The sequence below is a fragment of the Gouania willdenowi genome, chromosome 4 (assembly GCF_900634775.1).
Source record: "Gouania willdenowi chromosome 4, fGouWil2.1, whole genome shotgun sequence".
NCBI classification, from domain to species: Eukaryota; Metazoa; Chordata; class Actinopteri; order Blenniiformes; family Gobiesocidae; genus Gouania; species Gouania willdenowi.
This window is the reverse complement of record NC_041047.1, coordinates 18194043-18212564: the sequence shown is the minus strand read 5'-3', so window position 1 is coordinate 18212564 and position 18522 is coordinate 18194043. Positions and strand designations below refer to the sequence as shown.

Sequence of the window (18522 nt, the reverse complement as noted above, 5' to 3'; positions counted from 1 at the left end):
CAACATTTAATTATGCGTTGGCAATTGCACAAAATCCTCATCGCACGTGTTAAGTTGTCTTGGATGACGTATTGGTCTCTCGTGACTCATTAATGCAAAAAAAAAAATTACAAAAAAAACAACGTATCCCTTGCCTCAGCTTGTAAAGCAGCTGCAGCTTTTGATCCTGCTTCATGTTTATGTGTGCCTTTGTGCATGTGTAAGCAGAGTCTGTCATTTCTAGATGTGGTTTACCCATTTCCTCAGAGGAAAACTGTGCGGCTTGAACCTGCCCGGCTGCTCTGTAGCTGTGATGACTCTTACATCTGTCACACAAGGTCAAAGTTTGGTGCCACAGCCTGAGCCTCCAGCGCAAAGAAGGAGAGCTGCTGTGGTGGAAATGAGACTCTGCAAACGATGGCAGAGCAGAGACTATTGCAGAAAGAACAAACCTTTTTTTTTGTAGTTTCAATTTTTATTGAAAATAGACAGTACAAATATAATATGACCTTATGTCTTTCAGTCCCAAGTTTTAAAATATGTATACAGTATCAACAAAACAACATATATGCATCCATAGTTGTATAATAAAGTAAAAAAACAAACATTCTACCAATTTCATTGGCGCAGTCACATCTTAAAACTGACTAGGGTGCTGAAATAAATCTTTTTCATGGTCTCCAAAACTTTTCAAATGTGTCATGTTCTAATCTTACAGCATATGGAAGTATTTACATTACATATATATCTTGAATGATAATCCAGTCATCAATAGTGGGAATGTTATCACAAAGCCATTTTCTTTGAAGCTTAAAGAGTAACTAAACCCCTAAAACACTTTTTGCTGCTGAATACAAATGTATTTGGGTATGAAGTAGTGCTGTTGATTGATTCTGGTCCAACTCTCAACATTTTAGTCAAAGTATTTCAATTTGAAATTTAAAATATCAGAGCGACTGCTATTGGCTGAGAGCAAGATCATGTGACATTTTGGGACCATCTTGCATCACAAACAAGCACTGTTAGCCCCGCCCCTTTTATAAAAACTATCACCTGTGGGCTCTACAATCTGTGGTGAGGAGGATGGATTAAGAGAAGAGTGAATAGAGAGGTATAGTGAGTAATGAGTAGCTAGTTAACATAGCATAGATTTTTCACTGGAGATTTTATAGTATAGACTGGGCGTGTTTTAACTGCTCTAGAAGCCCCGCCCATAATCAAGGCATTTTTTTTTATTTAATTTCCCTCCTAGTGGCAGATCAGGAGAAAGCAGGGGTTTAGTTACTCTTTAAAGTTAAAACAAAGAAGTGCAACTCCTCAAGTTAAATCTTATTTTTCTTCCTCCTCTGTCCATCGTTGGAGGAGTCTTTTTGGATCAACATTTTAGTTTAGTTTAGTTTATTTGAGCTGTTTACATTAATTTACTTACAGAAATCACATCATTACACAGTAATGGAAGCTCAAAAGTAGTAGACTGAAGCAAGGAAGCTTATATGCACCTACCCCTATCTTCATATTCTCAATACTCGCACATTTCACATTTGTATTCCCATTGGGAACTCAACCAACAACTGCATCTCACAAATTACATTACATTGGAAAAGTTACCGTAAAAGTTCAAGTACACCATTTTCATACCCAGGCACACACATCCACGAGCATGTACCTGCTCATGAGTTACATTTTCCTATTAAAAATTGCATTTTCAACCACACAATCAATAACATTGACCTTACAAGTTGCAGCATTTGACATGGTAAAAGCTTATAGCTACATTCCACATCAAGTGTATATTATCACAAGCTTATAAAGATTACTGTACATTATTTGAGTTATGTCATGAAGGATAACATTAACACAGCTCACTGCGTATTGCTAGACCGTAGTAAGCAGGAATACAAGAATGTTTTATGTAATAATTGAGTATAACAATATCAAAAGTCAGTATGTAAGCGGTAAGTTGGTTATTTAGTAGGCTTACACCACTTTAATTATAACTGAACATTTGTTCTGTTTATTTTTAAAACAGAACAAAAAATCTCATAACTGAGGTTATTTGTTTTGGGGATATTACTGAAATATGGAAGACTTGGAAAGACCTAAGTTTATTTGTTCATTCCTTTTGTCTCCTTCAGGCCCAATGTGTGTGGCTCTCGCTTCCATTCATACTGCTGTCCAGGCTGGAAAACTCTGCCCGGAGGGAACCAGTGCATAGTTCGTGAGTTCCTCCATCATCAAATCCTCTTTCACGCATACAGTATAAGCACAGAACTTAGCACACAGGGACGTAAAATAAAGTATCTGCTGAAATCAACTCTGTTCTGCTTCCCTTTCTTCAGCGATCTGCAGGAACTCCTGTGGCGATGGATTCTGCTCAAGGCCCAACATGTGTACCTGTACAAACGGACAGCTCTCTCCCAGCTGTGGAGCCACAGCAGGAGGTCAGTAACTCCCCTATTCACACACACACACGCACACACACACACCATTAATAGACCAGCAGCCCATTTCTAAGGAAGGCAAACATAATGCCAGTAGTTTGCTCATCTATCAGAAATTCATTGCTTTTCCAGAATTAATCTTTAACTGCTAAGAAACGCATCTTTATTGAGTTTCTGGTTCACGTAATAATAAAAAAATGTCCGCCCCATCACAACTCATGCATGCTTTATTGTTACTGTGTATTTTCCACTGTTTTCATCCATCTATTAAACTCACTCTTTCCACAAAAAGCAGTATCCTATTGATTTCCAACTTCACTTGTCAATTAAAATCCAATGATCAAATTTGCATTCTTATTTAATCAGTCGAATCAGAACACAAAGATGAAGCCATTAATCTTCTATTTATGTTTGTAGAGTGAGCACAAGTCAGGAAAGCTAGCTGGGTTCTGTCAGAGGACAGAAAGGTGACCGCCGGCACCTCTTCACAGCTGCAAGTGATAAATTCTTGAACTTTAACATTTTCCTAGAAAAAGTTGTGCACATAACATTTGAAAGGATTAAGGAGGGTTGTTTTCACACAGTCAGTTCACACCAAAACGTTTTTTTTTTACTTGTTCTTGCAACACTTAAGTTATTTAAAGAGACTAGAATTTCACCATTTGTGACTTGTAAATATATTGACCATATAAACTGTCTTGACCACTTTACAATTTCCGTAATTACAATGAAGAAAAAGGAAACAAGACAACAAGAGACTACATAAAAAGTTTTGTTTCAGTTAAGCCAATGTACCACAAATACTACTCTAATTCTCTGCAAGATAAAAATAGCATGGCCATGATTTTTTGTGGATTTGCCTAACTTTTCTTTAATCCTAGTAAATTATATTCCCTACCCTAAACGTTATGTGCTGGTTTCTGCTGTCGTTTATATAATTTTCTTTTTGGAGCCTGGAGACGGGTTCAATCAGTGTAATATTATTGTATTAAAGCCCGGGTTTGTGCCATGTCCTTGGGGTCACATAGAGTCTGGTTGCCCTGACTCAGTATTCTGGGTTTAGTCACAGATGTGTGCGAGGAAATAAAACTGCTCTGCAGAGTGTTTGGAAAACTGTTTGTATTTCTGAGACAAACAGGATGAGACGGTGATCTGTCAAGGGTTTCTATTTACTGTTGGCGTGTTCCTAATGAACCTAAACTGTTGTTAGTCACCAGTTTAGTTTTTTTTTTTTTTTTTTCCCTATGTGTGCTTATGTGTGTTAGTGTGTTAATGTGAATGTGTTACGTAGTGTGCAATGTGTTCAGCTTCACTGCTTTAGTAGGCCAATGTCAGCTCATCAGTCACGGCCTGGCCCCAGCCAGACCCTTCACACATGCACACATTCCACATTTTCACTTTCACACACATTAACACAAACGCTGATACTTATCTTAGATACAAAAACTCTCATCATTGGCTGTGACCCAGAGGTGTGAACGGGGATTTTATTCTACTCAGGATTTATTGTGAAGGAGTGGAAAAGCTGCCTCTGACCTGTATGGCAGGACACATGCAGAGACGTCCTGCACAGTCAGTGATTCAGGAACGGCTATGAGGTCATGTTCCTTTGGGCCATGAGCGCCCCCCGAAAAGTGAAGTGATAAATTAGGAGTAGAGCAAAGCAGAGCAAAGCAGAGCAAAGCAGAGCAAAGCAGAGCCTGGGCTGATATAATTGCCACTCAGTTCTTTGCTGCTATTAAACACTGCTTTTCTGCAGCTCCACAAACACCCTGAAAAGAAACCAATAAGCCACACAAATAAGTCTGAACAGTTCCTTTAAAGTTTTCTATCAATATAGTTAGCCATGGAGGACATCATAGATTAAAGTACACAGTAAACTTCTTGTCACGCCTCTCCGGGCTCGTTCAGACAGTCATGTACTGTAAAACATTTAACTCACGTTTTGGTTCATGAGTCCCTCCAGCGATAAAATACTTTTTTGTTGTTACATTAAATCAGAGGTCACCAACATGGTGCTCGTGGGCACCAGGTAGCCCGCATGGACCATGTGAGGAGCCCTCAGGATCTCAAGTCACCAAAGAGCTACATCTAAAATCTGATTTACTTTGCAGGATTCAAACTCACAAAGATAAATACATATAACAGATGTAGTTAGTACTGAGTAGAGTTAAATACTGCTGCACGTGATAAAGTTTTAATATTAAATTAACCATCTTGAAATGTTTATTTTCACTGAATGTTTTTAAGTGTTGCAGATTTGGTGTATGGTCAGTGGTATGTTATATATAGTTTGATATCTATTCCCTAGTTTTCCTTACCTTCCTCCTGTGCAGCCTTGGATTGAACTTTCACGATTAACCCCCTCACAGAAGTCAATCACCTCTAAAATATATAACATTATTCAATCATATGATAATTATTTAACCACAAAAACAAAACAAGCCTGGGACAATGAACTAGGAGTGGTCTTTGACCAATGCTGGTGGGACTATGCATTGAAGCTTATTCGTCTGACATTGATCCACTTTAAAGTTTTCTTCAGGTGTCATTACTCTAAAGCAAGGCTTGCTCAAATTTTCCCAACTACCATAGATATTTGTGATAGGAGTGGTAGATCTCCCTGTAATCTTGTTCATATGTTTTTCTCCTGTCCACTGACAATTTTTAGGTCAAAGGTGCAGTCCGCAACTTTCAGATCCCTCTCTCCCCCTCCCTTCCTGCTGCTCTCTTGCCCTGCCTCCAAACTTTCCAAAGTCCCTCCCTCAGAAGAGCTAACAAGCTAACATTAGTCCGACTGCAACATCACAGTAATATAACATATTACTGCAGCACTTCTCTCTCTCAATGTGCACACACCTCAGTAGAAGCAGCAACAACACAGTGTCACTTACAACAGCTCACACGGAGGCTGCTGCATACACACAAACAACACATGCACCACAGAGTTCTAGTGTAACAATTACAAATCAAACATAATGTAAATCAAGCAGCAGTAATTACCTTTCAAGCAGAAAAGTCACCTATTCCATCTTCTACTCCTCCAGACCATACACCACATGTGTTAAACTCCAGTCCTCGAGGGCCCGATTCCTGAGACTTTCAGATGTGTCCCTACTCAAACACTCCTGATGGAGACCAATGTGTTGTGATCAAGCTCTGCAGAAGCATGATAACGAGCCATTCATTTGATTCAGGTGTGTTGGAGCAGGGACACATCTAAAAGTCTGAGGAGTCCAGCCCTCGAGGACTGGAGTTCGACACCCCTGGCATACACAGTAAAAAAGACGGCGCTCCAGCCCCGGGAAAGGGGCGGGGCCTGTGAGCAACAGCTGTCAGACAGCCCATCAAACACAATCCTGGCTCTGATTGGTTCTTTTTGCTCGGTCGCGGTGCATTCTGGCAATCTGCCAAAAACTGCAGGAGTCTGTTTTTTTTTTTACACAGACTTTTTTACACAAACTACTAGTTTCATGTAAAGCTGTCCTTACATAGTGACAGCTTTAGCAAATATGACAAAAACCCACTTTTATAAGAGTTGCAGACTGCACCGTTAATCCAAACTGTTCTTCCCAAGTCCATTTGTTGATGAAGTTCCACTATTTACAAGATAATTCATTGCAGTTCGAAGCAAATTGCAGTTTTCCGGATAACATATTAAAAGAACAATTTCCTCCATCTTGATTATAAAACCTCATGTTAGCACCCTGCTTTCCTGGATTAAAGACAGTATTGCTACGGCTCATATCTTGCCTGAGGAATGCAGACTTTTAAACAAATCAGCAACACATTTGTGAGTTACTTCACGTAATCACATGTCCTTGATTACCATACTATCCACACAGATGGTGAACCATGAGAACTAGCATTGTCTTTTTCTCTAAAGGTGCTCCTTGGAATCTTAGCGCCTTGCCAACAAACAATACACACACATGTTTTTTGAGGAAGGGCATCATCAGGAATATAAAAAGCTAAATCCTTTACTAAGCCGGTGTGGCTTTACAACCACACGAGCCGAATTTACTGATAACCTGAAGTTGTCGTGTCACTTCCCGAACAAACAGGGTTCACGCTGTAAGTAATAAACACTCGTTTTAGGGCTGAGCAGCTGTGCTGAGGATCATTCAGGGTGACCTTTATTACCTTGTCTTTCTATAATCATAATTACAAAATCATTACCAGGGATGTTCTCGCCCCAGTGCTGAGAAACAGCTGTCTGACGAGTGACGGGGGAACATTGGCCATTGACTAAAAGCAGTAGTGAACCCTGGGAAAGGAGAGAGGGGACCTTATAATTAGAAACCATGCTGCCATAACACTGACTATCCTGACTGCAGCGTGCTGCACTGTCTGTTAAGGTTTGAGCTAAGAAAACCAGCTAATTCAATAAGCTTCGTAATTTACCCAGAATACTGCTGAGGGTTCCAAATGAGAAAAACAAGCACACTCTGAAATGTTTGTTAGATGGTGAATTAAAAATCAGCATTGTTGCTCATTTTACATTTGTAAAACGTACTTCCTGTATTTATTGATCTATTGACGTCAGCTCAAGTTTCCATTGCTTGTTTTATTTAATCATATATGGCAGTCAGCCTAAAACCTTCAGGAAGCTGTAAAAACAAACTATAGCTTATTTTATGTGCCGACAATGCTGAAAAAAATGTTAAACAGGAAATTTGCTCTCAGTAATGAACGTGATGCTCAGTTGGAAAGCAATCTATCGTGACTTTGAAGTTCATGGAATTCCTGAAATTTCAACCTACTTTGCCCTGGAAGATGTTTTGACACAGTGCTTGTGTTTCCACCCTGATCCGTTCTTAAGTTTTTCAATATTAAAGCCTTTTACAATTCAAACCAATGTGTTATTTGAAAAACCCTGACGAAATCTATGATCCACTGATGGTTTATCACGATTGTTGATTATCATCATCTATTATTTTTGATTTCTTTAAACGAAATTAACACTTTTTTTTAAAAATCCAATTACATTTTTAAGTGGTACGTATGTTTCCATTGTCTTGGAATTTTTTTTTAGCTCATTCCTTTTGTGAATAGGGACAGGCAGTTCTCTACTGGTAATAATATTATTTAGCTACCATCACCAACAAAAGGATGTGTTTGTACCTGACCCTTTACCTACTGTAATGATTTATACAGCATTGTATTTCATGATGCAGTCTATCCATGCTGAGCAGGGGTCTCCATCACTAGTCTCTGGGGAGCATGTAAATCAAGACATACACACCAATAAAGCTCCTCAGCTCTCCATCAGACTCACATTCTCTAACACATACACACTGGTACACAAGGGGGGACTTCCTGTGTTTCGTGGCCTCTTGTAAAAAAAAAAAGCCCAGATGTGAGCAAACCAACGACGACACTACAGGAGTACAGAGGAGCTTTGTGCTGCCACAGTACTGCACCCAAGTCATTTCAGCTTAAGGATAAGACACGCACGCACGTAAGCACGCACACAGCCCACAGACACACATGCACACTCACATCCCCCATCCTGCAGTGAGGCACATGTGGTTTTTCAGGCATAGGTTACATGGGCAAGTCATCTCCCTCTACCTGCAGGTGATAATCTACTGCTACTAAGGTGTGAGGTCAAAGTATGATGTGCTTACGTCATATCCTGCTACTTTCATCTCAGAATACATAAACTAATTTACTTGGTTCACTGCTGGGGAGACGACTAAACCCACAGCATATTGACACTTCAACATGTGAATCATGTATATATTTGTGATCAGTGAATGTAAATTATTAGTAGTTGTGTTTACTGTAATACCTCATATTAGTGTAACTATTTATCAACGTTATAGTAACTTAAATGGAAAATCAATGAAAATAAATTGACCAAAAATCTCTTTTAAAAACTCAGTTGTGTGTTTTAATGTCTATAGCTTAAAACTGCTGGGGATGATAATTACTAAGTTGATAACACAGAAAAACATAAAGTGTAAGCCTCATAGATCATACGGTATTTTCTTCTGAAAAAATGGGAGAATTTACTCACAATGTCAAAAGTTGAAATTTCCACTTTCTAAAGTTTTACTTCATTGTAACCGTGATTTCTTGTGTTTCTTCGCCAGACAAAGAATGCAGTGATTTGCTTGATGCCTTTTTTGTTTATGGTGTTCCCTGGGACGTGACGTCTCTAAATGGGTGTTTTTTTCGCGGAAGCCACAATATCAACATCTGTCATTGTTTTGGTATAACTTTCAATCTGTGAAAACATCAGGATTGTCACTTTGGTAGTGGTTTTGGGGGCACACTGGCTTTAGTAGTAGATGAAATACAGTCACAGTTTAAAAATGTTCCCCAATCAAACCCTAGGAGTTTTAAAAAGTGATAAGCTAAAATGTTGGTGGTTTTTTTGGTCACGATTTTATGCACAGAAGGCTGCTCCCATTATTGGAGCCTCATTTCTGCACTGAACCAAGTGTGCCAGTGTTAAGATGCAACTCTTCACTTTTTTCAGACTTTATTATTTTTTTGTTGCCCGGGCACCGAATGGTTCACCGGATCAATACCCATTTACAACCCAGTGGTTGTGGACCACTGCATTAGACTGACAATCACAAGCATACATAAATGTATTCTTAGATAATAATAAATAATGAACCATATTTTGAACCAATAACAAGAAGAGTATGAGTTTACAGACCAATTTAGAACACCTGAAAAAAGTGAAAATACCAAAATGAGGATGTTTCTTTCAACCAATAGAGATGAGAGAATGAACTAATTTGAATAAACTTAGAGAATCTAGCTAAGATGTCTAACATGTCAAAATAAGCTCTAATATCTAAAGAAGCCCCATGCATCCTTGAAAAAAGCCACAAAAAAAAAACTCTCCACTCTCCAATTGGGGCCTTTTCCAATAATCCTTATGTTGTGAGGCAACATTGCTAAACCCAAAGATTTTCCGCTGACCTATTTAAAATCTGGTATTGTGTGAAAGGGCATTTGTTAAAAATTTGGTATGCAAAAACAAATATTCCCTCATCTCCTGGGGAGCATTTCACTACTGGTAGGAAAAACTGCAGTCACTCCCCCTACTCTTCATTTGTGTTTCACATTACAGTTTTTTTTTTTTTTTGTGGGTCACACGTGAAGAAGCTGAAGGGTGTGTTGCATTGAGCCTAATATTTTAAATGAGTTTCAGGTTTCAAAATTTCAACATAAAAAATAGGTATGAGAACAGTGAAACCAAAAGCAAACCATGGCTTTGAATAATATATTACCATGTGTTACCATGGGACACAATTCAGAGTTAAGGCGGCCAAATCTTAAGGGGAACTCTGCCAAGTGTTGCACATGAGAAACTTGACTGGAATTCCTTCTGGACTTGGAGAGGCATAAAATACATGGAACTAATAAAAGCTTGATGACCATTTCATAGAATTACACCTCTGACGTGCTTCGACTTAAACTGCTGCACATTGGGATCCAAGATTAATGCATCTTGACTCATGCTAACGAAATGTGTCCCCAGTGTTCGCCCAGTAAGGTAGACGTGTGAATGCTATAAATCGCTACTTAGGAGTATATTCAGTCATTATGACTGACCTAAATCATACTCAGTCTGTTGGTACAGTTAAAATGAGAAACAACTCCTGTGGCCAAGTGCCTCAACCCAGAAAAAGTCTCATTAAGCTAGCTGCCATGTGGAAGCTAGTCAAGTTGAGCTGATGAATAAGATGCACTGGATAGTTTTTTTCTAAAGTGATGTAAGTGGTAAAGCTTTGATTCCCTCATATGAGCTGCTGTACTGTGTTCTCATTGGTTTTATGTACCGTAAACGCTGACTCATCACAAAGCTGCCATGCTGCTAGGAAGACCAATTATTTTTCTGCCAGCATATGTTTGAGAGATTAGTCCAGTCACCCTTACAATGGTTCACCAGCCAAGACTGGCTTTGCTCAGAGAGGTCATCCAGTAAATTTCCATAGATTACCCCTCCCTGCCTTGTATGGATGTGGGGACTGTTTATTAGCAGCCATGCCTTTAACTAGACTGCTTCATGCACGCTGCAACGAGAGCGGACCGGGACGAATTCCTGTCTGGGACAGAAAATCTGTCCCGGTCCAGTCTGTCTGCGATCTGTTTGCGACTTCAGTGGTTATAATTTATGTGTCCCAAGTCAAGTCTGAAGCATTTCTGTCCTTATCAAATAAAAAAATATATACTGGTATATATTTCAGGACCAATTCATCTTAGTTTGTGTTGTCGGCTGCCGTTGGTTGAGCTAGGTATTAAAACATGGCAATTTTTTTGCGAACGACACTTAACGACAACCTTCATGTCACCTTATTGATGCTAATGACAGTGTAATGTCAGCCTTATGTATAAAACTCCAAGTTAAGTGTTACCAATATATTTTTCACTGCCCTCACAAAAGCTGTGTAAACTTACATTTTCTATCATCTATGGTTTGCTTCACACCAGTAACAAAGTTGATAGTCAGTCCCAAGTTTGTTTGGATACTACTTGGACTGTAAGGCCACAAAACAAACCTTAAGTGAGCAGGCTTTTAAGAGCTGAAACAACCACAGACTGCATGCACGAAAAGAAACCAGAAGTGGTGCCAGAAAAGTGCTGGTAGAAATTATGTGGGATACCAGCTGAAAACATTCCTAAACCGTCCTATCCAACCTGGTCTGGGAAGTGGGGAGTGAAAAGGGGTGCAGTGGACTTCACAGGATTTTTGGATCTGTCCGGTCCCAAAGAATCTGCTCGTAGCTTCCTTTTCCCAGCAGTTTGTCGTGTGGATTAGTTTCAGTTATTATTAATCTAGTAATTTTCCTTTATTTCATCTCACTCTGTGTATCTTGTTCATTTGTTCTCCAACTGGACCAGATTCCTCTTCCCTGTTTCTTCTTTCTTTAGTTTCCAGTCTGAAAGTTGGCTCCAATTACTGGCTCTCCTCTACCTAATGTGTGCTTTAGTTGTGTAGGAAGATATAGCGGTAATACATATCAAGCCTTTTATCTGGGCAACAGTTGATAAAAACTCTGCTCTCTCCTACAGTTCAATCCTGTAACGTCAGATGCATGAATGGAGGAAGCTGCAATGAGGACTCCTGCTCCTGTTCAAAGGGATACACAGGCAACCACTGTGGACAGCGTAAGTAAACAGGTTTGCAGAGGTGTAATTTAAGTTCTTTAAGCATCCGTTGTGCCTTCAATGACATCTTTATCATTATAGAAGTACAATCATTGTTTCAGCACATGGCATTTAATACCATGTTGTGTTACACATGTGTCATTCCATGTCACCCAATAACCACTGCATGTATCTGACTAATCATTGGTGATTTGAGCATGATATGTGTACATAGCTCAAAGCTGATGAAATTACAAGGAGCTGAGAGTTTTTTACTGAAGGCCCAAAGATGTTCAAGACCGAAACCCCGACAAACTTTTTTTCAGTTTTGACGGGCCGGCATGCCTACCAGAACAAATGTATGGCATATATTGTTGTATATTCTGAGAGAGTAGGTGGAGCTGTATTACTATACTAGATTTCAGTTTCCTATATGATGTAGTTCCTGAGATATTGGAAGCTGAAAATGGAAGAAAAATAAGGACGTGTAAAAATCGACACATACCCCCCTCACATAATTGGCCATATCTCAACAAGTGTTTATCCGATCAAACAAAAAATGTACAGAGTGCCAAATGAATAATTACGAAACAATTAATAAGAATCGCAGAATTTGTTGAGACTGAAGTGCGTGGGCCATTTGTTGAAATGACGTGCAATGTCCCATATACAATATCCAAATTTAAAACCATGGATGAAAAACTATGTAATTGTTTTATCTAGCTGGTTCTGTATCAAAGTGTATCTCTCTGAAAGAGGCTGTGTGCGCTTTGTGTGAAATTCCTCTTATTTCTGTCTCCATCAGCTGTGTGTGAGAATGGCTGCCAGAATGGAGGGCGCTGCATTGGACCCAACAGATGTGCCTGTGTCTATGGTTTCACTGGCCCGCAGTGCGAGAGAGGTGAGAGCTTCTTCTCATTTCAATGTCCTTTGGTGTGTTGTTTTCACCTTATTCTGCAAAAATATGCAAAGCCAACAACATGTCATACTTATTGTTGGTTTGACTTCAAAGCCCTGAGCCCTATTCTCAAACAAATTTAATCTTGATTTGCAATATGATGAGGTCCGACTGGGGGAGTGGTTGGCTGTGCTGTGAACTTGCAGTATATCCCATACACTTCAGTGTAACAGGAGATGTTAAGGAAGGCTTTGAAGTGGTCTGGTGACTGGGGGTGTTGTACCTATCAGTGCAGACTCTGTTAATTCATTATCATGGCACATGACTTCATGGAGCGAGCTCAGTCAGACAGTGGGTGGTGTTCTCCTGTGCTTTGAAGACTTGCTTCTGCTGTGTATGTGGTGGGGAAGTAGAGGTAGGGTGTTGGGAAAAGATAATACGCCCCTCTGTATCAATGTCGCAACGGATAGTCAACGCGTCAGAAGGAAAGATAGCCTTTGTTATTTTATTATATAAACACAAAATTAGATGGGAGCACATTATTCCAGTTTGAAAGTCTTTACACTGGCTCACAGTCAGCCTCAGAATAGACTTTAAAGTTCTGCTGCTGGTGTATAAATGTGTGAATGGGTTTGGTCCAGAATACATCAGTGAGATGTTAGTCAGGTATGAACCCAGCAGGTCTCTCAGATCTATGGACACAGGTCAGATAGTGGAGCCCGGAGCTCACAGTAAACATGCTGCAAAAAAGTTGAACACACTGATAGCAGAGCTGAATGTGCTATACAAATAGACTTGTCTTGCCTAAATTAGTCTTGTCCAAAAAGCACCACAGTGTTTGATTACCCTTTGGCTATTTGCTCATCCTGCTACTAAGTAAGGCATTGTTTCCTTTTGAACACTGCAGGCAAAAAGTTATTTGTTGAAGTGTATGTTGAAGTGGTTCTAATAAATTTGACAATAAATGGATAGTTATCTAGGGAATAATGAGGTCTATCAGACAAGGATGCAGAGGTGGAAAAAAGAGTTTTTAAAACCTTGCATTTTAAATCTACTGACTATATCCTTCTTAGTCTTGTGATATTGGTCCATACAGTATATGTGAGCAGAAGTAAAATAAAGTACACTCAATGATCTCATGCTGCGTATTTCCAGTTTTCTCGCGTCCTATTTTAAATGTTGTGCCATTGCTTTCCTTGTTCTGGTTTCTCTTGCAACACATGGGTCTGGTTTACTTGGAAAATGCAACATTGGTGGCGGGTGGGGGGTGGGGGGTGGTTGGGGGTGTAGTTTGTCAAGACAAGCTAAAAAAACATCTGGCAACAAATACTTGTCTCATTCCCACAGCATCCTCACAGGATCAACATAATCAAGTTTTTTTGTGGAAGGTTGGGGACATAGCCTGATGAGGGTCGGAAGCTGAGACATTGAAGAGAGAGGGGGATGGAAGAGAGAACGATGGGAGGGCCAGAGTAGACATGAAAATGGACCTGCCAGCTGTGCACACAAAGACTGCAGGAGGGGAGTGCAAAACCTCTCCATGTTGGGAGACTTTGTGGGACCAAATAACTTTTAGGGTTTTGCATTAAAAATGGTCAAACTTTAGAGCAGTGGTTCTCAAACTTTTTTTTGGCTCAAGTACCCCCTTACTTTGATTTCTGAATCTAAGTATCCCTTTGTCTGACTACAACATTTTGCTCAGAATGCTATAAAAAACAACTATAGAGCATAATGATGGAATTAATAACACATTATAAAGAATCTAATTTTGTAAATAAGTGGAATGAAACAGTATTTAGTGCCTTCCGAATAAATGTATTTCTATATTTTTTTATTATTTCCAGTCATCTCCCACCTGGTGTGGGACCAAGACTGACACTTGTATTTTCAGTTCTTGTTCTATTCAAAATTATTTCCATCATCATTATTTTGATTATCATTTTTAACTAAATATAAAAATGATAAAACTCCATATTTTAATGCATTCATTTTTTTTCCCACTCTCTCTTTTCTCAAGTACCCCTTGAAGTGCCTTTGCGTACTGCTAGGGGTACAAATACCCCCATTTGAGAAACACTGCTTTAGAATATGTGATTTTGAAAGGATTATTTATCATAGTCAGCTTTTCTGACAAGTAAAATAGCTCAATTCCTGTCTAAATTTTCCAGTGTTAATGGTCCCATATCAAGCTGTTTCTCCTTTTGTTCTAAGAACCCCAAAAACATAGTATTTGAGGTTTATTTTCCTAAACTCGCCTGTTTTCCAGAGTTTTAGCCTCTGAAAAGTCACTTTCTGAGCAACTCTACACAAACAGGCTGATTTGCGGCCTACTTGTGCATATTCATGAGTGGGCGTGTCTATAGATGGGACACTGACTTCCTCCTCCCCGCACGGTGACGTAGGGCCAGAGGACGGCCCACCCTCCTCCCACCCACTGCATAGCCGAGCTCATGCTGCTTTATAAACAAGAGACAGAGCGTGGGGGCGGGCGTTCGCTGGTACATACATAGACCGTAGAAAATACATACATAGCACTGTGCGAAGGACGCTGAAATGAGTTAGGGTTAGGGTTTACATGTCAATCATGGCAGAAAGTTTCCACCTCAGTGCTGCGCCGAATTCGTCATCAAATTGGAGCGAGGTGTTTGGGCTCACCCTGTAGTAAGAAAGGAGAAAATCACCCTCTAACTAACACTTTGAGCATGTGTATGAAGCCCAAATAGCACTTTTATCATGTTTAAAGCACAGAAAAGTTGATTCAGCTTAACATGGGCCCTTTAAACATCAGTATGTCAAATCATCACTTTTAGTTCTGTAAGGAAAAGCAAACATTTCTTTGGAACATACTAGACCACAAGTATCCCACATGAGTAAACAGTTCATAGATAATAGATAGGCTGTTATGGAATGTTCAATAATTCAGATAAAGTATATACAGTAAACCAAAATATTTATTTTGGCCCATTTGTGTTTTTCACTCTAATGTTCCTGACCTATTCTTTGGTGCACTTGCTGTGCATGTGGTTTTGAAAGTTTGTGCAACTGGGGTCAAGAGAGTCAGTGGATTTATTATGTGATTCAGTGGGAAGACTGCTGGTGGACTGTGGTTATGAAAGTCAACCAGTGTGTTAGCTGGAGTCACGGGAAATCCGTTGCACGAGTGCACGTCAAGCATCCAGAAAATGTCCATGTGCCTGTGGTGCAGAGGTGGTTTTCCACCATTTATTCTATGTTTCCTAAGTCCTGACAATATGTTTTGTTGTTTTTTTTTTTTACTACACTTGTCAAATTAGGGCATGCGTTTGTGAGTCTTTGGATAACTTTGAAAAAGTCGACATGCTTGCAACCATATGAACGCATAGTTTGTGTCCATTGAAATTATACATTTCATTATTTCTTTGTGCATTTTAATGTATATACAGATGATGGAAAAATAACTAAAAACAGTCACATTTGGCTTAAAGCAGTAATTCCCATGAGAAAACTACAAGGATTTTGAATGTCTGTGCTCTAATATTTCAGATTTAACAAAGAACAATAAAATTATATTTTTTTCATTTATTTTGCTGCAATGGCAATATTTAGTACAATCCCAGTATCAAAGGAAACCATCTTTCCTTTGATTGGACACACTAGCATACCAATCTGATCAAGCCTGTATTATTATTATTATTATTATTATTATTATTATTATTATTATTGCTCTGTTGAATTGAGCATTGAAAGTCTCCTAAAAGAAACTACAATAGCTGATGGAGTGATGAGATTCTGCAGGCTTTTTTCTCCTCTCCTATTATCCAGTGCTTTGTAAAATATCTTGTCACATTTGAGCTGCAGAGTTTTTGTGCTGGAGCAATGCGAAGGGCAGACTGCATTAGAGGTGATTACAGCAATCTACAGGAAAAAGAGTCATTTCATGCTATGATAATGACTCAGATAAGAATAACAGACTGTTATGGTTGGTCAACGCTGAACAACCCCATGCACCCCCCCCCCCCCCCCCCACACACACACACACACACACACAAACACACATTATTGTGTTTGTCCCGCTGTAATTTTCCTGTTAAAAATGAGCATTTTGTTCAGTTGTGTGCAGCCCCATCTAAAACACATTTATTGATAAATGAGGGATTACATGAGGCCCTGCAATTTTTTATTTCATTTTTTTTAAAGAAAACTTTTAATTTTTTTATTGAAAAGAAAAGTCTTTCTTTGCCCTTTCCTTATTTATTTAGCCACCAACAGCTATATATACACTGCACTCATATTTTAAGAGATTCCTTATTCACACTGTGGGCCTTCCCAGCAGTTTTTAGCTGATCAGTTATTAATGATTCTGAAATAAGACCCCTCCTCCTCTGTCCTCCTCATGCTTTGGTCAGTGCTCCGTCTCTGTGATCCCATTGCTGTTCAGGGATGATTGGAAAATCTTTAACTCAGAGGTTTTGAGTTCCAAGTGAGATTATTATTTTTTTCCATAAAGGGTTTTACGGTTTACGGTTTATGTATAATCCTCCTCTGAGCAATTAGTTCATACACTTAATTTGAGTAAAGTTTTCCCCTCCACTGTATTAGGCTCTGACGTGGTTAGCCGACAACAAAAGCGTCATTGTGTCTTGAACAGTCACATTCAGTAAACAATGTCCAACAGGACTAGCTAAATAATCCACTGAAACCAATCTGGGTGAAAGTGCATCAGTGGTTAAAAAAAACTAAAACTTGTGGCTACAAAGATGGACAACTGTTATCACAGCGCGTCCATGGAAATATGATTGTTTGATCCGCGGACCACTTTATCAACAATCACGTCAGCATTTTAGAATAATAACCATACTGAGCATTAATACAAGAACGAATGAAGGGTTAAGTGTATTTCTGGAGTCATTTTGTGCAATTTTGCTGTTGTTTTGCATATTTTTCTTTCATTTGGTGTGTTTTTGTTATTGTTTTGTGCATTTTTGGAGCCATTTTGTGTGTTTTTGTTGTCATTTTGTGTTTTTTTTTTTTTTTTATTGTCAATTTTTGCATTTACGTTTGGGGCCTCACCAAATTAGGCCGAGGGCCACATGTGGGCACAGGCAGCCAGTTGCTTGTGTCTAAAATAAAGGAAGATCAACAAGTTGAAGTATTACCTTTATTATTTCAAAGAGAGATAAAACAATTCAATAGGAAGTGAGCTAATTTTCTTTATTGAGCCAATGAAGAGCTTTGAGTGATGATTAATAAATGAAAGAAGAGACAATTAAATGGGAGACTGAGGGATAGCCAAGGGTTTTTCATCTATTGAGCATTTGGAGCGCTAATGAGACTAAATTGCTTCCTAATGTTGTCAGCCGAACCCAGTCAGGATGTTGGATCGCTCCCCTGTTCTAACCTGCACGTGCTCGCATGTGTCCTGGAAATGTACATGTATATAACACACAGATGTGGAGCAGTCGCGCTCTGACTCTCATGGTGAATCGTATTCATGAAATCTCGTTTTGTTTTACACAGAGAGGAAGATGTGGTGCTCTTGCTGACTAACTTTAAGAAGAAGGAAGGGTTTAGGGTTTGTTTTTAGCTCTGTTTGAGCTGAATAAAATAAATCTGCTTTTGCTCATCCATCATTTTGTCTTACTCATCGATCTAGACTTTACAAAGATGTGCTTTGTTTTTCATCAGGCATGTGTACACACTTGGCAAGTATGTGCATTCTTGTGTGTGCATGTGTTTGTATCAGGCTGACAGGAGTAGCGCAGCCTTGAGATGACAGAGTAGAAATATTTGTTTATTCCAGCCCACATGCATTCCCTCCAGAACATGGCTGCTGTGTGTGGGGTTGTCAGATGTTTGGAAAGGAGCTGAGCTATTGGGAGGAATCCTATTCTTCCTTTTTTTAATCTCTTTTTGTACATTTAAAAATGTTGGCTCAAGGGGAAAGCATTGGTGTGTATTTTTTTTTTTTTTCTTGAAGTCAACAAATTCCCATTTGTCTTTCATTAGAAGCCCAAAACCAGTAATGAGCTGAAGAAGACATTCCAATGTTTGGAATTTATTCATCAACAAACTTTTTTGTTTAAATATTTGAAAAAAAAATCTCCCGCGTCC

At 39.2% G+C, this 18522-nt stretch overlaps 1 protein-coding gene across 1 annotated transcript in view; it reads left to right on the top strand.

Annotated features, from left to right (window-relative positions):
- The window catches only part of fbn2b (fibrillin 2b), an 82421-nt gene that overhangs the window by 11875 nt on the left and 52024 nt on the right, over positions 1-18522 (top strand). The window contains exons 3-6 of the mRNA XM_028444051.1: positions 2115-2197; positions 2319-2420; positions 11460-11555; positions 12340-12435. Of these exons, the coding sequence (XP_028299852.1) occupies positions 2115-2197; positions 2319-2420; positions 11460-11555; positions 12340-12435 (377 nt within the window). The remainder of the gene's footprint in view (positions 1-2114; positions 2198-2318; positions 2421-11459; positions 11556-12339; positions 12436-18522) is intronic.